The sequence below is a fragment of the Lynx rufus genome, unplaced genomic scaffold (assembly GCF_022079265.1).
Source record: "Lynx rufus isolate CCGP_SWC_20201006 ecotype Redwood Valley unplaced genomic scaffold, mLynRuf1.p SCAF_22, whole genome shotgun sequence".
NCBI lineage: Eukaryota > Metazoa > Chordata > Mammalia > Carnivora > Felidae > Lynx > Lynx rufus.
This window is the reverse complement of record NW_025814837.1, coordinates 6,382,529-6,408,568: the sequence shown is the minus strand read 5'-3', so window position 1 is coordinate 6,408,568 and position 26,040 is coordinate 6,382,529. Positions and strand designations below refer to the sequence as shown.

General features: G+C 39.7%; 1 protein-coding gene across 6 annotated transcripts in view; it reads right to left on the bottom strand.

Annotated features, from left to right (window-relative positions):
* RPRD1A (regulation of nuclear pre-mRNA domain containing 1A) overlaps window positions 1-8,823 on the bottom strand; it is an 81,878-nt gene extending 73,055 nt beyond the window's left edge. For all 6 annotated transcript variants that reach the window (XR_006963506.1, XR_006963507.1, XM_047086927.1 and 3 more), the window contains exon 1: window positions 8,540-8,823. Coding sequence is in view for 4 of the 6 variants with exons in the window: in XM_047086927.1 (XP_046942883.1) it covers window positions 8,540-8,690 (151 nt within the window). In the remaining 2 variants the exon portion in view is untranslated. The remainder of the gene's footprint in view (window positions 1-8,539) is intronic.
* Between the last annotated feature and the right edge of the window lie 17,217 nt (window positions 8,824-26,040).

Here is a 26,040-nt window from a genome sequence, read left to right as displayed (position 1 = left end):
TTAATTGATGTCTTAATCTGTAACCCTCTTTTTGTTTCCTATATGACTTAAAAGACAAATATATAAAACAGCAATTTTAAGTCTTTTAATGGGCACACAACTTACAAAGATGTAACTTGTGACAGTAATAACAAAGGGGGGGGGGAGACAGCTCTATAGGAACAGTTTTTGTATGCTATTGAAGAAAAGTTAGTATCAATTCAAACTAGATTATTATAAATTTAGGATGTTAACTGGAATTTTTATTCCCAAAAAAGGATTAGGGACTATAAATGGACAATTAACTCTTCCTGGGGACTAGGGGAAGCTGCAGAGAGGAGTAGGTAGACACCAGAGCTTAGAGGCTAGGAGACAGAGTAGAAATAGAAACAGAGTATATAAAAGCACAGAGACACATAAAAGTGCAAGGTGTTTATATGACTTTTTTCTTTTAGGAAATTACATAACAAAATTAACCACATTAAAGTATCTAATTCAGCAGCAGTTAGTGCATTCATAAAGTTCCACAACCATCACCTATACAGTATCTAGTTCCAAAACATTTTTGTCATGCCCCCAGATGACCTCATACCCATTAAAGTCATCCATTTTCCATTCCTCCCCTCCTCCCAGCTCCTGACAACCACTTTCTATCTCTGTGGATTTATCTCTTCTGAATATTTCATATGAATACAATCATAAAATGTTACCTTTTGTCTCTGGTTTCTTTCACTTCACATGTTTTTGAGGTTCATTCACACTGTGGCAGAATTAGCCCTTCATTCCTTTTTATTTACTGGCTGAATACTATCCTACTGCATGAATTCCACTGCACCATATAAATTCATTCATCCATTGATGGACATTCAGGTTGTTCCACCTTTTGGTACTCTGAATAGCACTGCTATAAGCAGTCTTGTAAAATATATGTGTGAATCCTTGAATATTTCAACTCTTTGAACATATACCTAAAAGTGGAATTACTGGGTCATATGGTAATTCTATGCTAACACTGGTAAGGAGGACAAGCAGATGGCTAAAGAGACTAAATACAAGGAAATTAGATGGGAGGCTATTGCAAGGGTGTTAGTGAAAGATGAGGACTTGGGCAGTAGAGATAGTGCTAAAATAGCAACAAAATAGCTCAAGGTGAGGCACGTATGGAAAGGGGCCAAGCCAAACTTAAAGTTCTGAGCTTAGGCAACTGGTGGACAGTAATGTCTTTCACTGGAACAGGAAAGCCCCCCCCCAAAAAACAAAACAAAACAAAACAAAACCAAAAAAACAGTGGGATGAGAGTGGGGAAAGATGACATAAAGGGTTGTTTTGTGCAAGGTGAGTTTGTAGTGCTCAAGAAATGCCATTCAGTAACATTGAAACAGGGGCTAAAAAAAGAGATCACTAAGTGTGATCAGCATATTGATGTTTCTACCATCACTTAACATCTAAAGCACCAAATTATAAACACATAAAATGAAATTATTTTTAGTCATGAAGAGTTTTCTATGTGCTATATGTTAGTTATAGCATATCAACTGCTTTTTAAAAATTCTCAAACAGGGACTTATTTGGATTAAATCCACAATTAATATAGTTGATTTACTAACGAAATCGTAGTAAATCCAGATAAAGCTGCTATGTTATAAGGGTTCTCCAGAGAAACATAACCAATAAAATATGTGTGTATATACATATAAAGAGATTATAATATTAAAAGGAAGTAGCTTATAAGATTATAGACGCTGACAAGTCCCAAGATCTGCAGCTAGGTCCCGTGGGTCCCGTCTGCAAGCAGCTCCAGACCCAGGAAGAGTCCATGTTTCAGTGTGAGTCCAAAGGCAAGAAAGAACAGTCAGGCAGGAAGAGTTCCCTCTTACTTATAGGAAGGTCAGCCTTTTTTAATTCAGGCCTCCAACGACAGAGGTCAACTCACATTAAAGGAGGGCAATCTGCTTTACTCAGTCTATACATTCAAATGTTAAATTTCCAGAAATTACTTCACAAACATACTGTATGACCCAATATCTAGCTGCCTCATGGCCCAGTCGGCATGCCACATAAAATTAACCATCATTTAGTGCTGTTAAAGATAATAATTCATGATACTCTGCTAAGAAAACTGAATTTTCTGATAAGCAAAATATGGTCCTTGACTACCCAAATAAATTTGTTATTTTAAAAAGTAATATATAAAACAGAATACAGTACACAGTACGATTTGCACAAATACTAATGAAACAAACACTGGTGAGTAGATGAGGATTTTAAGTCACGCTCTTGAAGCAGAATGATGTTCCCTGAGCTAGACCAAAGCATGCCATCACAAAAATCAACTAAGGCAAGCCATTTTCTCAATTTACAAAAAATATTTTTTCAGTTTTAAGTCTTTCTGTGTAATGTGGCTTAATCCTTTGACACAACCTTCTGTTAGTCTGTACTAGAATTAAACAAGATACATTTAGCACAAAGTTATTCTAAAGTTAAGGGTGCACTGCACAATAGTCTTTACAAACCTTTATAAATATCAAGAACTGATATATAAACAAGCTTGAGAACCACTTATTCAAAGAATTACAATAAATACATTTAGAGTAAGACAGCACGATTCTCAGCCCAAGATGATTTACCATTAAAAAGATGTGAATTCTCTTTAAGCTAATATATAAACTGAAAAGGTCATGATCTCACAGTTTGTGAGTTCGAGCCCTGCACCAGGCTCTGTGCTGACTTGTAGTCTGGAGCCTGCTTCAGATTCTGTCTCTCTCCCTCTCTGCCCTTCCTCCACTCATGCTCGCTCTCTCTCTCTCTCTCTCTCTCCCTCTCTCTCAAAAATAAATAAACATTAAAAAAAATGGTACAATACACTAATGCCTAACCATTTCTATCATGGTCTCTCTCTTTTTTTTTTTTAATGAAATTACTCTTTAAAAAAATTTTTTTTTTAACATTTATTCATATTTTGAGAGACAGAGCATGAGTGGGGGGGGTAGGGGCAGAGAGAGAGGGAGACAGAATCCAAAGAAGGCTCCAGGCTCTGAACTGACAGCACAGAGACCGACCGCGGGGCTCGAACTCACAGACCGTGAGATCATGACCTGAGCCGAAGTCGGACGCTTCACTGACTGAGCCAACCAGGGGGCCCCTCTATTATGGTCTCTTAAGTCAGCTGAAACCATTAAGAAAAACACTAGAATATTTAGTAACAAAAATTAATATATAAATATTAATATTAAAAACAGACCCATCCTATATGTTCCTCAATAAAGAAACAGTTATAAATTTTGGTGCGTCCAAAAAACAGAATACAATGCAGTAATTTTTTTTTAATGAAGCAACACCATTTTTATCAATATGCAACAATCTGAAAGATATATTAAAAGGAAGAAAAGCAAAGCAAAGCAAAGTCTACATGTTGGTCTATGTAATACTCTACCATTTGTCTAAACAAGAAAGAAAAAAATTATATATATGACTGTATATACATAGAAAATTCTGGAAAAATATATAAACTGTTAAATTGATTCTAGGTGGGGAAAATCTGTGGGTAAAGAAGAGAAGAATAATGGGAAGGAGTCTTACCCCTCTTTATAACCTTTTTTCGCTTTTTAATTTTACATTATGTGCATGTTATTACTAAGATATATCTGTGTATTTTTTAATACACCTGGAAAGTCCAAGCATCTAATGTAAGCACAGTAAAATTTTTACTTAATTTCTCAGTTATTAAAGAAGGGACTAAGGAAAAATTATAAAAAGAAGATTATAGGTACCTGAGAGCAGCCAAGAGTTATGTTACAGAACCAAAAATGACCAAATGACCTAGAAGACAGCAAGGTAACTAAATAATTCATTATAATCCTCCTAACGCATTTTATAAACATAAAAATTTCAAATATCTTAGGGGCACATGGGTGGCTCAGTCCGTTAAGTGTCCAACTCTTGATTGCAGCTCAGGTCATGATCTCACAATTTGTGAGATCAAGCCCCGAGTCCAGCTCCATACTGAGCATGGAGCCTGCTTGAGATTCTCTCTCTCTCAAAATAAATAAACATTAAAAAATATGTATCTTAGGGGTGCTTGGGTGGCTCAGTTGGTTAAGTGTCCAACTTCAGCTCAGGTCACGATCTCATGGTTTGTGACTTCTAGCCCCGTGTCGGGCTCTGTGCTGACAGCTCAAAGCCTGGAGCCCACTTCAGATTCTGTGTCTCCCTCTGTCTGCCCCTCCACTGCTTGCACTTACTCTCACATTGTCTCAAAAATAAATAAACATTAAAAAAAATTAAAAAAAAAAAGAGATACAAAGATTTGCAAAAATGTAAATCACTCCAATCCTTAATATTTTTAGGAAATCGTTATCTTTTACTAAATGTTATTTACATTAACATGAAATCAATTTGGGGCGTCTGGGTGGCTCAGTCGGTTAGGTGTCCAACTTCAGCTCAGGTCATGATCTCACAGTTCATAAGTTCGAGCCCTGTGTCGGGCTCTGTGCTGACATCTCAGAGCCTGGAGCCTGCTTCGTATTGTGTGTGTGTGTGTCTCTCTCTGCCCTTCCCTTCCCCTCTTTCAAAAATAAAAAAACATTTTAAAAAAATGTAAAAATGGGCAAGAATCTGAACAAACATTTCTCCAAAGTCAACATACAAATAGCCTTAAGCACATGTAAATGTGCTCAATATCCTTAGCCATCAGGAAAATACATATGAAAACCACAATCATACTTTACAACCCAATAGGATGGCTACAAAAAAAACAGGTAATACAAGTGCTGACAAAGGTGTAGAAAAATTGGATCCTCATACACTGCTGGTAGGAGTATATGAAGCAGTCACTGTGGAAAAGTCTGGCAGTTCCTCAGAAGGTTAAACATAGAGTTTCTGTATGATCTAGCAATTCCACCCATAGGTATATATTCAAAAAAAATGAAAAAACATTCACACAAAAACCTGTATGCAAATGTTCATAGCAATATTACTCATAATAGCAAAAAACAGAAATAACCAAATGTCTTATCAACTGACGAATGGATAAATCCCTATAATGTATTATTATTTGGCCATGAAAAGGAATTAAAAATGCTACAACACAGATGAGCCTGGAAAACATTATACTAATCAAAGGAAATCAAGCACAAAGGATGACATGTTGTATACTTCCACTATGTAAAATGCTAAGAATAGGCAAATCTATAGACAACACAAACTAATGGATGCCTAAGGCTAGGGAAAGTGGAGGGGTTTGGGGGATAATGGCTAAAAGGCATAGAGTTTCTTTCTGGGTGATGAAAATGTTTTAAAATTGACTATGGTGGTGGTCTCACAACTTTACGATACACTAAAAACCACTGAACTATACACTTTAAATGAGTGATTGTATGATACGTTAATTATATCTCAATAAAGCAGTTAGAAAACAACAAAATCCTTACGTTTTTTGGTTACACTCTATCACATTTCTCAGGGAAAATATGGCTACTTTATAGTCTTCATAAAGGCCTTGGGATATATACCTGCAAACAGAAATTCTTTTTTTGTCCCCACCCCAGAAATTCTTTAAAAGAGGCAAAAATAAGGAAGGTGGAACAAAAAAGGAAATCTTCAAAACTGGATAATTACCATGTGTGACATTACCATTTTACCTGATTCTTATATTTTGAACAGTAATTTTTCCTACCCATGTCACATTTGTCTTCTTTAATCACTTCAAGAAACTAAAGAATGCCAAGCTTAATACAAAATGTTCTACTGATTTTACTTATTGATTTCTTTATTTCAAATTTGACCAATTCCTTTTATAAATATTTATTTTATAAAGATTATGTGAGGATTCACAATATCACAGTAAGATGGCTAAAACAATGCTGATATTCAGTTAACTATTCCCCTTGTCATTATGCTACAGGCCATGGAGGATCCTAAAGCTGATGAGGAGGGACGCTGCGGTGGCTCAGTCAGTTAAGAGTCCAACTTTGGCTCAGATCATGATTCCTCACTTCATCAGTTCGAGTCCCACGTCAGGCTCTGTGCTAACAGCTCAGAGCTTGGAGACTATTTTGAAATCTGTGTGTCCCTCTCTCTCTCTCTCTCTCTCTCTCTCTGCCCCTCCCCAACTTGCGCGCATGCGTGCGCACACAAACTCTCTCTCTCAAAAATAAACACTAAAAAAAATAAAGTTGATGAGTAAAACACTGCAAAGGTGGGGGAACACAAAGGCTCTACCCTACAAAGGTACAGTCATGTCAAGGAAAGGAAACTTCTGGCAGAAAATGCAAAACCAAACAAAACTGCAGCAGCGAGCATGATCATCACCACCATTACCATCATCACCATCATCACCCAACACCACTCGCCTCCTACAGTATCTATTTATATGCCTTCAATTTTTTTTCTAATTATAAATCGTTTAAACATATGGAAATAACCCCAAGCCCAGTTAATAGCACATCTTATCATTTTCCCCCAGGTATCAAATGATTAAAAAAAAATACGAAATGTAAGATACCACAGATCCATTTTCACTTCCTCTCTCCCTTATGGTAAGCACTATCTTGCAACGTGATGTTAATCATCACTATGCATGTTTTTCTAACTGTAACTACAGGTATCTGTGAAGGAAGCAGAGTATTGTTCCTGCATGTTTTCAAACTTTACCAGATGGCATACTGGTCTGCACCTTGCTTTCTTAGCTCAACATTTTCCTTGTTTGTTGTTTTTTTAATTCAGTGATGTTGTTTCATGGAGCTCTAGTCTGTTCACGAAAACTGCTGGCCGGTATTATATTCCATGAATGTTTCAATATATTCACCCACAGCTGTTTCTAATTTTGTTACTAAGAAGCTACAATAAACATGACTCCTTGAGGACATGTATTAGTTTCTAAGACACATTCCTAGAAGAACTGCTAGGTCAAAGGATATATACCTTCAACTTCATTAGGAAGTCATGGAGTTTATCTCCTTTTTACACTTCAACCAGTAGTATAGAAGAGTTCCTGTTTCTCCCCGTCTTCACCAATTCTTTTTTTTTTTTTCATCTTCACCAATTCTTGCAAACTGAAGGGTATAAAGTGGTACCTCATTGGTTTATTCTTTCCTGATCAGTAAGATTAAGTATCAATCATTGGCCTTTCAGGTTTCCGCTCATGGGACACCTTTAATAGTACTGCCATTTTTCTATTGCTTTGTGGTAGTTCTTAAGATAGTCTGGGTACCAATCCTTTATTGATTATGTGTTTCTGATACTCCTCCCTAACCCCCAAAAAGTATAAGCCTTTTGCTTATTTCGAAATAAGTAAAGTATAGGAGCAAAGACAACTACTTCCTTCTCAGAGTTCAGCTATTTTCCAGACCTTTTTATCTTATGTTTCTCAAACCTTTCTGGTCACTCACAGAAGATGAATTCCTCCCTGAGCACCAATACAGAGACACACATATGAACTGAAAAACCTCACTCCAAGGTCCATTTCTCTTAAGAGATTAACCACAAGCAAATACACAAGAAAAGGACAGTTTGTTTCCATTCCCTATAGCCAATGCCACATTTTGGCTCTCATATTAATACATCACATCATACAGCTTTCATATAGGTCAGTAAACAAGCATCCATTTTGATTAATAATGGCTGTTAAAACCCCTAATTAATAAATAACCAGCATATCGATACATGAGAATGTCTGAAGCAATAACGAGAAGCGCACATTCTTTCTACGCAATGAATTAAGAATTACGGTTAAAACCCAGACTCTAAGCAAATGATTTAGTCTCACTGACAATCAGTCCTTACAGATAAAGTCGCTCTGCAGAAGTGAAATGATTCTGAGTGTTTTAGCGAGAGCGGACTACTGCTCAAAAAAGTTAACTTCATTTACAGGACTGATGTTTTGCAAAACAAACATGCTGCCCTGAAAGTACATAATCATGGAGCAAGAAAAGACTTTAGATGACTCAATGTAACTCCCTCATTTTCAGGTGAGGCAACCGCAATCCAGAAATTAATAATAAATTCACCGAATGCTAGTCCTCTAAAATCTACAAATTCAGGGTTCCTTCACTGCATCAGGCATGGATGCAATTCCACATTCCCCAATTCTAAAATTCCGATTCCTCTATTAATTTTTCAAGACTGAGTTGATGTGTTATAGAAATGATGGAATTAACTCCCATCCGCACGCCAATCTTTTCCTTTCCACTTCCCTTTTTTCACCCTTACCCTCCATTATAACCCACAGAATGAAAAAGATACCTGACTGCCTGAATTTCTGGCCCTAATTAGAGGCAGAGTCCCGAGTTCCTGGCTACGGCCTCTGTGTTAAATCAGAAGGAGTTGTGTTTTGTTTTGATCCTTCATTCCTTATGCAACAATACCTACTAACCGCAGGTTCTGCGGGAAGCGCAGTGCACGCCGCTCCTCCTAGCCGGCGGACCACCGACGCCAGGAAGCCGGGCACGCAGGGTAGGGCGGTGCCGGGCAGCGGGGAGCTGGGGTCGCTGGGGAAGTGCAGCTCGCGGGGAGGGGGGTCCCGGCGGCACCAGGGAACAGGCCGGGTGGCGGGGCGACTCACCTTTACGCAGCTCCCGCTCCCACACGGTGACGATGGGCCGGGAATGCTTGCGGTGGTGGATGAGCCACAGGGACAAGGTCTGCACGCTCTGCTGCGAGTTGCTCAACTCCGACAGCTTCTTCTCCAGCGCCGCCTCAGAGAAGGCTGACATCCCTCCGACACCGCGTTCACGCCGTCCCACGCGGTGGGGCTGAGGGGAGGAGAGTTTCGCCGCCCGCGCCGCGGCCTCGCCCCCTCACCCCACCCTTCCCCACGCCCTCACCACTGCTGCCGCCACATCCAAGACCGGCCGCAAACCAGCAAGATGGCGTCCGGCCGGCAGTGACGTCACGGCCGACCCACGCCCCGCCCCCGGAAGAGGCGAGGCCAAGCGGCAGGTCCTCTGAGCGGAAGGGCGGGCCAAAACTGGCGCACGGGAGGCATGTGGGGGCGTGCAGCTTGGGTCAGGCGGGGGCGGAGTGGGGTTTGCCCAGTCTGGGACCCTCGTAGGTTAAAACTGTCTGCCAAGAGAGGAGTGATTAAAAATATCTACATAGGCGTGTGAATTGGCATAGCCAATTTGGAAAACTATTTGGCGTGATAATTACATTTTAAAGTTACAATTTCCCTGTGACCCTGCACTTTCGCTAATTGCCCTCAGTGCTAGGGAAATCGCATGCTTGCCCAAGGAGCTGTATGCTAGTTTCTTGTCAGGCTTACTAACCCTAAAGAGATGGGACATTCACAACAGATAGATGGCTAAAAATTGTAATACTGCATATTACAGAGTACATGCAGCAGTTCAAAAGATCAATAAATCCCGTGGTGAATTGGAGGGTTTTTGTTTTTTTTTTAAGTTCCTGGGGGAAAATACAGTATAACATTTGTTTTTTTAATATAAAAATGTACCTTTTATATGAATTCATAAGTATGTAAATGCAGGGCAAAAAGTCTGGAAGAATATACACTACATTAATAGTGGTGTCGGGGCACCTGGGTGGCTTGGTCGGTTAAGCGTCCGACTTCGACTTCGGCTCAGGTCATGATCTCACGGTCCGTGAGTTCGAGCCCGCGTCGGGCTCTGTGCTGACAGCTCAGAGCCTGGAGCCTGTTTCAGATTCTGTGTCTCCCTCTCTCTCTCTGTCCCTCCCCTGTTCATGCTTTGTCTCTCTCTGTCTCAAAAATAAATAAACGTTAAAAAAAATTTTTTTTTAAATAGTGGTGTCAAAGGGAGGATCAGAATCGGAGTTCTTAAGCTATGTTTCTATTGTTTTTTTTACAAGAATGGTTTCACATATTCCTTGTATAATTAAAAACTAATTTCAGAAATCCCATAATTGGGGCGCCTGGGTGGCTCACTTGGTTGAGTGTCCAACTTCGGCTCAGGTCATGATCTCACAGCTTGTGAGATCAAGCCCCTTGTCGGGTTCTGTGCTGACAGCTCAGAGCCTGGAGCCTGCTTCAGATTCTGTCTCCTTCTCTCTCTGCCCCTCCCCACTTGTGCTCTGTCTCTCTGTCTCTCAAAAATAAATAAATGTAAAAAAATTTAAAAAAAGAAATCCCATAATTAATCTAGCATTTTGACATATGACAAATGACATGATGTGTGACAAATCCATACATTTTGACATAGTACTACAATAGTTCACAAAAGAAACAGGTACTGTCACATTCTAAACATTAATACAAACTTCTAGAAAGATACATAAAAAAACACAGGAATTCTTATCTTTTGAGAAGCAGTGTTCAAGAATTTTGCACCAACTGGGCATCAAATACGTTTTTTGTTTGTTTGATCGTAAGTATAGTTTATCTTTCCCATTAAAAAAAAATAGCATTTATTTTTGAGAGACAGAGACAGAGCACAAGTTGGGGAGGGGGAGAGAGAGAGGGAGACACAGAATATGAGGCAGGCTCCAGTCTCTGTGCTGTCAGCACAGAGCCCAACGCGGGGCTCAAACCCAGGAACTGTGAGATCATGACCTGAACCGAAGTCATATGCTCAACAGACTAAGCCACCCAGGTGCACCTCCCCCCCATTTTTAATGTTACTACAGCTTGAGGTTCTGCCATACCTCAAAAGGTGAAATGACTTCTTTCTCTTCCTCTCACTCCTAGGTCTATTCCTGTCTCTACACTCTTGTCTTTCCCTATTGTACATCCTTTTGTTTTTCCAATCTACTTAGTCTAGTTTTTAGCCTTCACTTTGTTCAGGTTTAACTTACCTGTCTTCTGAGACCTCAGTGTATCTTCTACGCTATTCTCATTCAGCCACCAGAATTCCTACATATCATTTCCCAAATTATGTCTTTACCTAAAATTCTGATTATTCCCACTCCCTCCTTCTCTACCTCAATTCTACCTGAAATTTAAAGACCATCTTAAATTCCACCTTCTTTTCCTTCCCAGCCAGTTCAATGCATGTAAAAAGTTCCTTTACTGATTTGAATGCCTTCTTTAGCACTTACACTACTAATCTATGTTATGTATGCTTATATAGTTTATCTGTTCTCTCTCCACCGATATTTTGCTCTCAGTGACCCAGTAAAAGCACCAACTCTTCCGTCTGCCTTGGTCCTTGGTCTGATTTGGCTGTTCCTGCTCTGAACTTCTACAGTATTCTGTACATGTATGTGACATGGCTTTCCACACTAAGCTGTTAGTTCTATATTTACTGACATTGGTACTTATTGCTGTGTTTTAAAAATATTGGCTGTAACTGCATATGCCCTTAGATAATTATAACTTGTTTTCATAATATACTCTGACTATACTTCTTTAAAAAAAAAACCGTCAAATTATGTCACTTTCTTTTTTTTTAAGTTTATTTATGTATTTTGAGAGAGATAGAGACAAGCAGGGGAGGGGCAGAGAGGAGGTGGTCAGAGGATCTGAAGCAGGCTCTGTGCTGGCAGCATAGAGCCCTATGTAGGGCTCAAACTCACAAGCAGAAAGATCATGACCTGAGCCAAAGTCATGCTTAACTGACTGAGCCACCCAGGCACCCCTCCTCTGACTATACTTCTTGATTTGTCTTTCCAAATACAGGCTCAAACTCAGAATAATGTTGGGACACCTGGGCAGCTCAATGGTTAAATATCCAACTTGGGCTCAGGTCATGATCTCACGGTTTGTGAGTTGGAGCCCTACATCAGGCTCACTGCTCTCAGCGCAGAGCCTGCTTCAGATCCCTCCCCCGTTTGCAGTCTCTCTCTCTCTCTCTCTCTCTCAAAATAAATTAAAAAAAATTTTAAATCAGAATGATGCATTTTCCCCCCATAAATTATCTTTGGCTTGGGGCACCTGTGTGGCTCTAACCATTAAGCATCCGACTTTGGCTCAGGTCATGATCTCCCAGTTTGTGAGTTCAAGCCCCACATCAGGCTCTGTGCTGACAGCTTCAGATTCTGTGTCTCCCTCTCTCTGCCCTTCCCACTCGTGCTCTGTCTCTCTCTTTCTCTCAAAAATGAATGAACTTTAAAAAAAAAATTAAAGACAAAACTATCTTTGGCTTTCTTGGAATGGCCACTAAGTAACAAAGAGATGCGCTCCTTCAACTTAAAAAAAAAAAAAAGAACATTGTTGCAAGAAGAGACTAGACCAATATCACTTATGAATATGGAAGCAAAAACCCGTAACAAAATACTAGCAAACCCAATCCATCATCCTATTAAAAGGATTATACATCATGAGGAAGTGGGATTTATTCCAAGAATGCAAGGGTAGTTCAAATACAAAATCCAATCAATATTATACATCATATTAAAAGAACGAAGGTAGGGAACCTGGGTGACTTACTCGGTTAAGCATTTGACTTTGGCTCAGGTCATGATCTTGCAGTTTGTGGGTTTGAGCCCCTTGTCAGGCTCTGTGCTAATAGCTCAGAGCCTGGAGCCTGCTTCAGATTCTGTGTCTCCCTCTCTCTCTGCCCCTCTCCCCCCTCCCCATCTCTCTCTCTCAAAAATAAATAAACATTAAAAAAAATTTTTTTAATTTAAAAGAATGAAGAAAAAACACGTGATCATTTTAATTGGTGAAAAAACAAAAATTTTTGACAAAAATCCAGCATACTTTCATGATTAAAAAAAAAAAACCTCATCAAAGCAGGAATAAAAGGGAACTTTCTGAACATAATATTCTATAATAATAATACATATATAATGTTATATATATAGCATAATAAAATGTATGGGAAAACCCACAGCTAACATTATACTCGATGATGAAAGACTGAAAGCTTTCTTCCTAAGATCAGGAACAAGACAAGTATATAAATTTTTGCCACCTTCTATTCAACATTATACTGGAAATTCTAGCCATAGCAATTAGGCAATAAAGAGAAATACAAGGTATCCAAATTGTAAAAGAAGAGATAAAATTATTTCTATTTACAGAGGACATGATCTTACACATAAGAAAATCCTACAAAAAAAACCAAAACAAAACAAACAAAAAACCTAAGGAATCCACAAAAGCACTGGAGCTAATAAATTAATTCATCAGGGGGCGTCTGGGTGGCTCAGTCGATTAAGCATCCAACTTCCACTCAGATGAAGATCTCATGGTTGGTGAGTTTGAGTCCTACATCGGGCTCCGTGTTGACAACGTGAAGCTGGGAGCCTGCCTTGGATTCTGTGTCTCCCTCTCTCTGTGCCCCTTCCCTGTTCATGCTCTGTCTCTCTTTCTCTCTCAAAACGAAATAAACATTTTAAATAATTTTTAAATTAATTCAGCAAAAAAACAGGACTAAAGTGAATACACAAAAATCAGTTGTAGTTCTATGTTCTATATACTAGCAATAAACAATCTGAAAATGAAATTAGTAAAATAATCCCACTTATAATAGCATAAAAAATAATAAAATACAGGAATAAATTTAACCAAGGATATTTTCAGGTATACACTGAAAACTGCAAAAATATTTTTGAAAGAAATCAAAGAAGACCTAAATAAGTGGATAGACATAACTTGTCCATGGATTAAAAGACATATGTTGTTAATATAACAATATTACATAAAACAATCTTCAAGTCCAATGCAATTCATGTTAAAACCCAGTGGCCTTTTGTGCAGAAATGGGAAAGCTGATTCTAAAATTCATGTGGAATTGCAAAGGAGACTGCATAACCAAAACAATCTTGAAAAAGCAAAGCAAAGTGAGTTTCAAAACTTACTACAAAGCTATAGAAATCAAAACAGCATGGCATATTATTAAGTGAAAAAAAGGAATGAAGCAGCAATAAATAAAGCAGCATCTAGAAGATAGATGAACTTTAAAAGCATTATGTTAAATGAAGGAACTCATACACAAAAGGCACATACTGTATGATTTCATTTATATGGAATGTCAAGAATAGGTAAATCCAGAGCTAGAAAATGGTTGCCAGGGGCTGGGGGGGGGGGGGAGGGGGAACAAGGAAGTGACTGTTTAATGGAGTTGTTTTTTGCAGTGATGAAAATGTTTTAGAAATAGATAGAAGTAATGGTTGCAGTGCATTGTAGATGTACTAAATGCCACTAAAGTTCACACTTTAAAATGGTTAATTCTGGGATGCCCAGCTGGCTCAGTTGGAAGAGCATGCAACCCCCTAATCTCAGGGTTGTGAGTTCAACCCCCATGTTGGGCATAGAGATTACTAAAAAATACTAAATAATAGGGGTCCCTGGGCGGCTCAGTTGGTTAAATGTCAGACTCTTGATTTCAGCTCACGTCATGACCTCACAGTTCGTAAGATAGAGCCCCACATGGGGCTCTGCACTAACAGCACGGAGCCTGCTTGGGATTTTCCCTCCTCTCTCTGCCCCTCCCCTGCTCATGTGCTCATGTGTGAGTTCTCTCTCTCTCTCTCTCTCTCTGAAAATAAATAAACTTAAAAAAAAACAAAACTAAAAATGATTAATTCTATGTTATGTGCATTTCACTTCAGTACTAAAAAAAGGGGGGGGAAGTCTAATAGAAATAATTAGATTGATGGTTTATTTCATATTTTCCAAATTTTTTTTTTTAATTTTAGAGACAGACAGAGAAAGAGCTCACGAGCAGGAGGAGAGGGACACAGGGAGAAAAAGAGAGAATCTTAAGCAGACTCCACACTCAGCACAGAGCCCAATGTGGGTTTTGATCCCACAACCATGGGATCATGACCTGAGCTGAAATGAAGAGTCAGACACTCAAGCAACTGAGCCACCCAGGCACCCCCTTCCTTATGATTTTCTTGGTAACAATTTCTTTCTCTAGTTTACTTTATTATAAGAATATGGTATAGAATGCATCAAACACAAAATATGTGTTAATCATTTGTTTATGTTATTGGTAAAGCTTCCAATCAACAGTAAGCTATTAGTAGTTAAGTTTTAGTTATAGTCAAAAGCTATGTGTGGATTTTTGACTGTGCAGGGAGGTTGGCACCCCTAAACCTTGCCTTGTTTAAGGTCAACTGTACTTATATCCCTATAGACTTCTCTGAAATCATTAATATTACTAAAATGTTCCAGGAAACAAAGAAATTAGGAGATCGGGTACTTTGGCTGTTTTTCCCCGTACGTGTAAGTACAGCCATGGTCACATCAGATGACTCAACAGCTCCTGTTCCAACAGAAGAAACATGATTACTGACTTCAGTGCAATAATAGATGATGTTCTCTAAGAAACCTTCCAATCAATGAAATCTTGACAATGGGTCTGAACATCACAGAATAACATATCCTGCAGGCTGACTTCATCTGCCCTTGCTAACATGGGGAACTGAGAAAGGAAAAAGATAACCCTGGAAGCTGATAGCTGGGCTGTAGTGTTCCTAACAAAACATCAACTATCCGGGGCGCCTGGGTGGCGCAGTCGGTTAAGCGTCCGACTTCAGCCAGGTCACGATCTCGCGGTCCGGGAGTTCGAGCCCCGCGTCGGGCTCTGGGCTGATGGCTCAGAGCCTGGAGCCTGTTTCTGATTCTGTGTCTCCCTCTCTCTCTGCCCCTCCCCCATTCATGCTCTGTCTCTCTCTGTCCCAAAAAAAATAAATAAACGTTGAAAAAAAAAAAAAAAAAAAAAAAAAAAAAAAAAACATCAACTATCCTCATAGGATATAAAGAGTAACTGGACAAGGTCATTCTGTGACTGTTGTGGAACAAAACAGAGTCAAGGCCACCTTGAAACCACAAAAATCACTAATGTCTTCCTCTTATAACAAACATAAATGATTACAGCTCCTTTACCAATAATATCTCTAACCCCACCCACCTTAGTCCTTTGGCATTGTAGATAGAAATTACCAAAGATCTACGCACTCACCAAATTCTCCCTGCTTCCTGACAGCATCCAATCCAGAACAGATCCCTCCTTTCCCTAAAATCTCCATAGAATCACCCAACTCAAGCTCAAATCTTATAAGCCCTTCCCAATTCTTTCCTAAAGACTCACCCACAGTGTCTCTGATGTGTGTTCTTCAGTTGCAGCAAGCTAAATCAACCGAACTTTAACTTGATGTGGTTCTTGTGGTCTTTCAGCTAGACAGCTTTAATATAAGATATACATCAAACTGTTAACTAGTGGTTAGCTCTCTGGGTAAGAAAACAGGTAATGTCTTCTTTACAATGTAGACATTTCAGTAAGGTTTGAGTTTTTGACCACAAGCATGCACTGAGAAAAATAATACGTATATTTTGATTGGGGCAGGTGAGGGACCTCCATTGGCTCCCTTTGCTATAAGAAAAAAACCACGTCCTTAGTCTGGTGTAGAAGGTTCACATTAATTGAATTCTACTAGTCTTGGCAGCCCCATTGGTCACAACTCCCCTATGTTCTCGAGCCTCTAGCTGTGTCAGACTCCCCAATTATTTCCCAAATCCTATGCAATTCCATTTTCCACTGCTTTCTACCCATTTAAACATGCAAACAATATTCTTCCTGCACCTGCCTGTTCTCCCCCACAATGAAGAACTTCCTTTTGAAGTTTAAATTGGTTTGAAAATTGGTCTGAATCTGGGGCGCCTGGGTGGCTCAGTCGGTTAAGCATCCAATGCTTTATTTCAGCTCAGGTCTTGATCTCCCGGTTTGTAAGATCAAGCCTTACATTGGGCTCTGTGACGACAGCTCGGAGCCTGCTTGGGATTCTCTCTCTCTCTCTCTCTCTCTCTTTCTCTCTCTCTCTCTGACCCTGCCCCATGCGTGTCCCACTCCCCACTCAAAATAAATAAATAAATAGGGGCACCTGGGTGGCTCATTTGGCTTGGCGTCTGACTTTGGCTCAGGTCTGATCTCACCGTTTGTGAGTTGGAGCCCCACATCAGGCTCTGTGTTGACAGCTCAGAGCCTGGAGCCCGCTTCAGAGTCTGTGTCTTCCTTTCTCTCTGGCCCTCCCCCACTGGCACTCTGTGTCTCTCTGTCTCTTAAAAATAAATAAATATTTAAAAAAATAAAAAAAATTATAAATAAACTTAAACAATGGTTTGAATCAATAGAATGAATGTACAAACAAAATGCAATACATACATACAATGGGATATTGTTCAACAATAAAAAGAAATTAAATTCTGACACGTTACAACATAGGTGAACTTTGAAAACATTATGCTAAGTGAAATAAGCCAGACACAAAAGGACAAATATTGTATGATTCCACTGTATGATTACACCAGGAACCTAGAATAGGCAAATCCATAGAGACAAAAAGTAGAATAGAAGTGACCAGGGGCGCCTAGGTGACTCAGTTGGTTAAGTGTCTGACTTCCACTCAGGTCATGATCTCATGGTTCTTGAGTTCAAGCCCTACATCGGGCTCTGTGCTGATAGCTTGGAGCCTGGAGCCTGCTTCAGATTCTGTGTCTCCCTCTCTCTCTACCCCTCTCCTGCTCACGCTCTCTCTCTCTCTCTCTCTCTCTCTCAAAAAGAAATAAACATTAAAAAAAAAAAGTGACCGCTACTAGGTGGCTCAGTAGGTTAAATGTCAGACTTCAGCTCAGGTCATGGTTTGTGAGTTCGAACCCTGCATCAGGCTCTCTGCTGTCAGTGCAGAGCCTGCTTTAGATCCTTTGTCCCGCGCCCCCCTGCCTTTCCCCCACTCCTGCTCTCTCTCTCTCTCAAATAAATAATAATTTTATGGGAATGCAAGATGGTGCAGCCACTCTGGAAAATAGTATGGAGGTTCCTCAAAAAATTAAAGATAGAACTACCCTACGACCCAGCAATTGCACTACTAGGCATTTATCCAAGGGATACAGGTGTGTTGTTTCGAAGGGACACATGCGCCCCAATGTTTCTAGCAGCACTATCAACAATAGCCAAAGTATGGAAAGAGCCCAAATGTCCATCGATGGATGAATGGATAAAGAAGATGTGGTATATATATACATATATATATATATATATATATATATATATATTTACACATATATATATGTATATATATGTATATATACAATGGATTATTACTTGGAAATCAAAAAGAATGTGAAATCTTGCCATTTGCAACTACATGAATGGAACTGGAGGGGATTATGCTAAGTGAAATTAGCCAGTCAGAGAAAGACAAATATCATATGACTTCACTCATATGAGGACTTTAAGAGACAAAACAGATGAACATAAGGGAAGGGAAACAAAAGTAATATAAAAACAGGGAGGGGGACAAAGTATAAGAGACTCATAAATATGGAGAACAAACAGAGGGTTACTGGAAGGGGTGTGGGAGAGGGGATGGGCTAAATGGGTAAGGGGCACTAAGGAATCTACTCCTGAAATCATTTTTGCATTATATGCTAACTAATTTGGATGTAAATTTTTAAAAAAATTAAATAAAAAATTAAATTAAATCAAAATTTAAAAATAAAATAAATAATAATTTAAAAAAATTAATGACCAAGGGCTAGGGGGAGGAAGGAATGGGGAGTTATTGTATAATGGGTACAGAATTTATGTTTGGGATGATTAAAAATTTCAGGAAAATAGTGGTGATAGTTGTACAACATTGTAAATATACATAATGCCACTGAATTATACCCTAAAAAATGATTAAAATGGAATTAAAAAAAATTTTTAATGTTTATTTCTGAGAGAGAGAGAGAGAGAAAGAGAATGAGCAGGAGAGGGGTATAGAGAGAGATGGGGAGGGGTATAGAGAGAGATGAAGACACAGAATCAGAAGCAGACGCCAGGCACTGAGCTGTCAGCAGTTAGCCCAATGTAGGGCTTGAACCCACAAACCATAAGATCATGACCCGTACTGAAGTTGGACACTTAGCCAACTGAGCCACCCAGGTGCCCGTAAAATGGAAATTTTTTAATTAAAAAAAAATTAAAAATTTGTTTTCATGTTTATTTATTTATTTTGAGAGAAAGAGAGAAAGAGAGAGAACATAAGCAGGGGAAAGGCAGAGAGAGAGAGAGAGAGAGAGAGGGAGAGAGAAAATCCCTAGCCGGCTCCATGCTGTCAGCACAGAGCCCGATGGCTCAGCCTCACCAACTGTGAGTTTGTGACATTAGCTGAAATCAAGAGCCAGACACTTAACCAACTGAGCCACCCCAGTGCCCCTAAAAAATTTTTTTAAGTAGGCTTCATGCCCAACGTGGTACAGGGCTCAATGCAAGGCTTGAACTCAAGATGGTGAGATCAAGACCTAAGCTGAGATACAGAGTTGAATGCTTAACCAACTGAGCCACCCAGGCACGCCTTAAAATGATAAATTTTATGTAATATATATTTTACCACAATAAGAAAAGAAAAAACTTGATTTGAATTTTTATTATACAAAATTTCAGGAATATACAAAAATTAAGAGAAAAATTTAATGAGCCTCCATGTACCCATCAACACTCAGAACAATTATCAATCCCTGGCCAAACTTCTACCCTTTCTCACACCCTCCCCTCACCATACATACACTGAATTATTTTGCAGCAAATCGTAGACATTATATCATTTCATCAACAAATATTTTAGATGCTCCCTCTAAAATAATGTCTTGGGGCACCTGGGTGGCTCAGTCAGTTAAGCATCTGACTTCAGCTCATGTCATGATCTCTTGGTTCATGAGTTCAAGCCCCACATCAGGCTTTGTGCTGACAGCTTGGAGTCTGGAACCTGCTTCAGATTCTGTGTTCCACCAACTGAGCCACGTAGGCACCCCATGGCTTCTACTTCTAGATACAAGTAGCATCTCCCTCCCCTTTGTGACAAACAAAAATGTTTCCAGATAATTGTCAAATGTCCCATGGGGAGGCAAAACTGCCCCCAGTGAGAACAACTTCTTCAGAACTACCCTTAAGAACAACACTGACTATCAAAAAATTAAAGGGGCGCCTGGGTGGCTCAGTCGGTTAAGCATCCGACTTCAGCTCAGGTCATGATCTCATGGTTTGTGAGTTCGAGCCCCGCGTCAGGCTCTGTGTTGACAGCTCGGAGCCTGGAGCCTGCCTCAGATTCTGTGTCTTACTCTGTCTCTGCCCCTCCCCTGCACACGCTCTGTGTCTCTCTGTCTCTCAATAATAAATAAACGTTAAAAAAATTGTTTAAAAAAATTAAAAATAGAACCACCCTATGACCCAGGAAATTGCACTACTAGGTATTTATCCAAGGGATACAGGTATGCTGTTTTGAAGGGGCACATGTACCCCAATGATTATAGCAGCACTATCAACAATAGCCAAAGTATGGAAAGAGCCCAAATGTCCATTGATGGATGAATGGATAAAGAAGATGTGGTATATATATACAATGGAGTATTACTCGGCAATCAAAATGAATGAAATCTTGCCACTTGCAACTATGTGGATGGAACTAGAGGGTATTATGCTAAGTGAAATTAGTCGGAGAAAGACAGATATCATATGACTTCACTCATATGAGGACTTTAAGATACAAAACAGATGAAACATAAGGGAAGAGAAGCAGAAATAATACAAAAACAGGGAGGGGGACAAAGCATAAGAGACTCTTAAATATGGAGAACAAACAGATTGTTACTGGAGGGGGTTGTGAGGGGGGGACGGACTAAATGGGCAAGAGTCACTAAGGGAGACACTTGTTGGGATGAACACTGGGTGTTATACATAGGGGATGAATCACTGGAATCTACTCCTGAAATCACTGTTGCACTATATGCTAACTAACTTGGATGTAAATAATAATAAAAAAAAAGATTATGGCTGAAAATAGTGATACATTTTGCTAACTGCCGATTGTGGCACAAATATTTCCACTTTTAACATCTGAGTTTGCCACCAGGGAGCTGTGCCTCATGCAGAGCAGAAGGCCCACCTACTTAAAAACCACCCCTCCCTGTGCACCAGCATTGAAACCAAAATGTAACAGGAACTCTCATGTTGATGACAACAGCAGAATAAAACGAAAAGGAAAAGAAAAAGAAGGTGGATACAGTATATAAGAGAATGTTGGAAGAAATACTTCAAATAATGACAGAATTAGTGGGAAGGCAAGCTGGTGCTGCCACTCTGGAAGAGTGTGGACATTCCTCTAAAAATTAAAAATATAAAACTACCCTATGAGCCGGCAATTGCACTACTAGGAATTTATCCAAAGGCGATAGGAGTGATGATTCATAGGGGCACATGGACCCCAATGTTTATAGCAGCGCTTTCAACAATAGCCACATCATGGAAAGAGTCCAAATGTTCATCAACTGATGAATGCATAAAGAAGATGTGGTTTATATATACAATGGAATACTACTTGGCATTGAGAAAGAATGAAATTATTCCATTAGCAACAACGTGGATGGAACTGGAGAAAGACAGATATCATATGTTTTCACTCATGCGTGGAACCGGAGAAATTTAACAGAAGACCATGGGGGAAGGGAAGGGGAAAAACAGTTTCAAACAGAGAGGGAGGCAAACCATAAAAGACTCTTAAATACAAAGAACAAACTGAGGGTTGATTAGGGTGGGGCTGAAGAGGAGGGAAGTGGGTGAGGGGCACTGAGGAGGGCACTTGTAAAAAAAAAAAGAACTACACTGCCTAGGTTTGTTTCATGTCTGTCTTCACTTCTAGACTGTGAAATCCTTAGTGACATAGACAGCTTCTTCATTTTAGCGTCACCAGTGTGTGATTCTTACTGGGATCTTCATAGGAAGAAAGCTGGGAGGCCAAGTGAGTTTTGGTAGATCTTCACAGAACTTCACAAAAATCTGAAGCTATTAGGTCTAGCCTTAGTTACTTCTACAATATCCTAGTCCACTATTCCTGCAGCGTCTCTCAAGAAGTCAAGTCATTGGGATTCATCCTCCTGCAGAGGGGCTCATTTTGTTAAAATTCTTAGGGTGAGTGGAAGCTTGCTCACTCTGTTACTTTATCCATTGTCTCAACTCCACCCTCTGAATTCTTATAAAATGAACTTGATTTCAGTCAGGTTCATAGGGCAGCCCTTCAGGTATGTGAAGACCACCCTTATATTTATTCATTAAATCATTCAAACATATACCTACTTGAACAAGAAAAAAGCCTCTCTTCCTTGAAACCTACCCCAAATTACCTACCAAAAAGTCTGAATGCTTTAAGCCCTCTAAGTGAGCCGCTCCCTGGTTCCCTCTAGTGTACATTCTCCCTCATTACAACAGCTAAAAAACCCAACTTGATCAACTACCGTTGTATTCCTCATGGTCTTTGGCAGGAGGACATTGAGATATGAAACACCTAACATGAGCCGGGTGCTGCGGATACAGCAGTGAATAAAACAGACAAAAAAACTCTGTCCCTCATAGAGCTTACATGGAGGTAAATAATGAGCCATGTATGTAAGTGTAATACAAGGCATGGTGGAGTAAGGGCCATGAGCAAAAGTAAATAGGGGGGGAGGTAGCTTATGTTAGAATTTTATTTATTTATTTATCTATCTATCTATCTATCTATCTATCTTGGGTGCAAAAGAGATCCTCTTTCTCTGCATCCTCGACAACTTGTGTTAGAATTTTTAAATTGCTTAGCCAGGGAAAGCCTTACTAAGATGATATTTTGAGATCTGAAGGACAGGAAGCAAGGGGCAAGCAACTATTTCAGAGTGTTCCCGGCAGAGGGAATGGCAACAGCAAAGGCCCTAGGACAGGAGTGTGCCTGTTGTGGCTCAAGAAATAGCAAGAAGTCCTAGGGTTGGAGGGGCGTGATCAGAGAGTAAGAGGAGGCAGAGAGTAAGATGAAGTCTAGGGGCGGGGAAGAACGAGCATACAGCACCTGCAGACCACTGCAGGGACTTCAGCTTTTACTCTGAGATGGAAAATTGTGGGAAAGTGTTGAAAAGAAATGTAACATGATCTTATTTACATTTTATTTTATTTTTTTTTTAAAAATGCTTTTAGGGGCACCTGGGTGGCTCAGTCGGTTGAGCATCAGACTTCGGCTCAGGTCATGATCTCGTGGTCTGTGAGTTCGAGCCCCGCGTCGGGCTCTGTGCTGATAGCTCAGAGCCCGGAGCCTGTTTCCGATTCTGTGTCTCCCTCTCTCTGACCCTCCCCCATTCATGCTCTGTCTCTCTCTGTCTCAAAAACAAATAAACGTTGAAAAAAAATTAAAAAAAAATAAATAAACATTAAAAAAATTTTTTTAAATGTTTTTAAATGTTTATTTATTTTGAGAGAGAGAGAGACAGAGACAGAGCACTAGCAGGGGAGGGGCAGAGAGAGAGGGAGACACAGAATTTGAAGCAGGCTCCAGGCTCTGAGCTGTCAGCACACAGCCTGATGAGGGGCTCGAACCCACTAGCAGTGAGATCATGACCTGAGCTGAAGTTGGACTCTCAACCAACTGAGACACCCAGGCTCCCCATTTGCATTTTAATGAACAACAACAACAACAACAACACTCTAGCTGCTAGGTTGAGGAGTCACCAGGTGAGGGGTAGCAGCAAGCGAGGAGACCAGGTACTTGTAATAACCCAGTGAGAGTTGATGGTGCTTTGGACCAGGCTAGAAACACAGGAGATGAAAAGGTGACAGATTCTAAATCTATTTGGAAAGTAGAACAGGCTAGATTTACTGGTAGGGGGTAGGAGTGAAAGAGAGAAGAGTTACAACTGGAAGGCAGGTAGTTACCATTGACTGAGACAGGGAGGATAGTGGGACAGCAAGTTTTTTAGGAGGAAAGAATAGGAATTCACATAACATTTGCAATTACCAGTGGAGATGTTGGGCAGGCAACCGAATAGCCCAGAATCCAGAAGAAAGATCTGGGTTGGAGTTATAACCTCTGAGTTTGGTGATGGACAGTATTTAAACTCCTGAGACTGCATGAGGGCAGCCAGCTGGGAATGCAGGGTAACAGAGAAGGTCAGGGATTGAACTCAGGGCACTCCAGTATTTAGACATTGGGGAAAGGCAAAGAAAGAAGCTAAACATATCCAAAGGAATTGCCATTGAGATAAGAAACTAGCAATGTGGAATCCTAGAAACCAGAAGAACGCATTTGAAAGGGAATGATCAAGTGTCAAATGTTGCTAATAGACCAAGATAAGGATGAGAGTTGACTATTAGCTTTAGCACTATCTTCCTTGGGACTTTTCTTTTCAGGAGAATATTTTATTCCATTATCCCCCCCCCCTTTCTTTGTAAAATATCACTTTTTTAAAAAAAGTAAGCTCAGTGCCCCACATGGGGCTCACACTCATGACCCCAAGATCAAGTCACATGCTCCACCAACTAAGCCAGCCAGATGCCCCCAAATGTCACTTTCTAATACGCTACATAAGTTGCTTATTTATCTTCTTGTCTCTCTATTCTTGCTAGAATAATAAAGTAAATACTAGGGCAGGAATTTTTATCTATTTTGCTAAATAACAAAATTCTGCATAGAGCAGCATCTGGTCATAGTGGGAGCTCAATAAATATTTGTTGAATGAATGGTTTTCAGATCCATCATTATGTTGGTCTGACATTTATGAACACGCTTGTTTGGCAATGTTTCTCTGAAGCTATTAGAATATGTTCTAGATAAGTCTTAAAATACTAAGGTGGTTCTCCTTTGTTTATAGCCTCGCATTTTATGGCAAGCTCAGCCTGTCTGGCGGACAACCGCCTTGCAACTTCATGCCTCCCTATCTGGCACCGTGTACTTCTACTGACCTGAAGAAAAACAAATCCATAGCCAGCCAATCCCACAGAGCTCAGGGTATGCTCCTCATCTCTAATAATGGAATCACATGTTTCAGAGGAAATGGAGAAAAAAAGACATTGGACATCAGATGGGGAAATCTCTTTTAAGACAAGGGTGCCCAACCTGAACTCCCAAATTTTTCAGCTTTTGAGGCTAATGGGAGTTAAACTTCTTCTGTGGCATCACGTGGCATTGAGACTGCTGATCAGGTCTACACAGCAGGGTTGTCATAAAGATTGAGAGGATTATGTATAAGCCTACAAGAGACTTTAATAAACGCTATCATAACCCCTTCCCATTTGCCAAGTGTCTTCAGCCATAATAAAGTGGAAGCAGAGAGCTTTTTTTTTTCCAGTAACATCATACAATAAAAAAGCACAAATACGGTATGTGTCCTTTTGTGTCTGGTGTATTTCACTTCGCATAATGTTCTCATCATGGTTCATCCATACTGTAGACAGTGAAATTTTTGAGTTGTATTTTTTCTCATGAGTGAGAAATTTTGCAATACGTCATTTTTTATACAATGAAGAGCGATTTGAATCTTTGCCCGTGACCCCACAATTCATGTCATTTGTGACTTCCTCCTAGCCAAGAACAGGAGATACCTTTACGTTTATTCAAATATTTGTGTCCATTAGCAGCATTTTATCTTCCCATAGATCTTGCACAGATGCATTAAGTAAAACTGGTTCTTTAAATTTAACACAGGAGAAAAACCTAATAGTTGAACACAGAGAGCATCATCTATAAATTCTAGTCATCCTCTCAATTTGTACAATTTAAGTTGCAGTAAAATTCCACAAGGCGGCAGACTGGTTCCATTAAATTGGCCTCAATGCACTGATTTTTAAATACATTCTAGATACTCCCAATATTGGCATCCCCAAGTATAAAACAAATTTTTAAGCCAACAAAGGGAATCTATGAAGATATTTTCTCCCAGAAACCACTTTACAAATCTAGTTGACAAGTTTTACCATTAAATTAGTTGTAATAGAATCATAGAACTTTACATTTAAACCACGAGAACATGACCTGAACCCAAACCAAGAGTTGGACACTTAACTGAACCTCAGGTGCCCCAAAAACTTGATATTTTAAATTGCGTAACTAGTTTAAGAGACAAAAATCTACCTCACCCTTGTTTTGGAAAAAAAAGTTTGAGGCACCTGGCTGGTTCAGTCAGTGGAGCGTGTGAATCTAGATTTTGGGATTGTAGGCTTGAGCCCCACACTGGGTGCAGAGATTACTGAAAAATAAAATCTTCTTTAAAAAGTTTTGTTGTGTTTTGTTCTGTTTTTTTTTTTTTAAGTTTATTTATTTATTTTGAGAAAGAGAAAGAGAGAGCGGGGGAGGGCAGAGAGAGAGAGGGAGAGACAGAGTCCCAAGCAGGCTCTGGTGTCAGCATAGAGCCTGACTCGGGCTTCA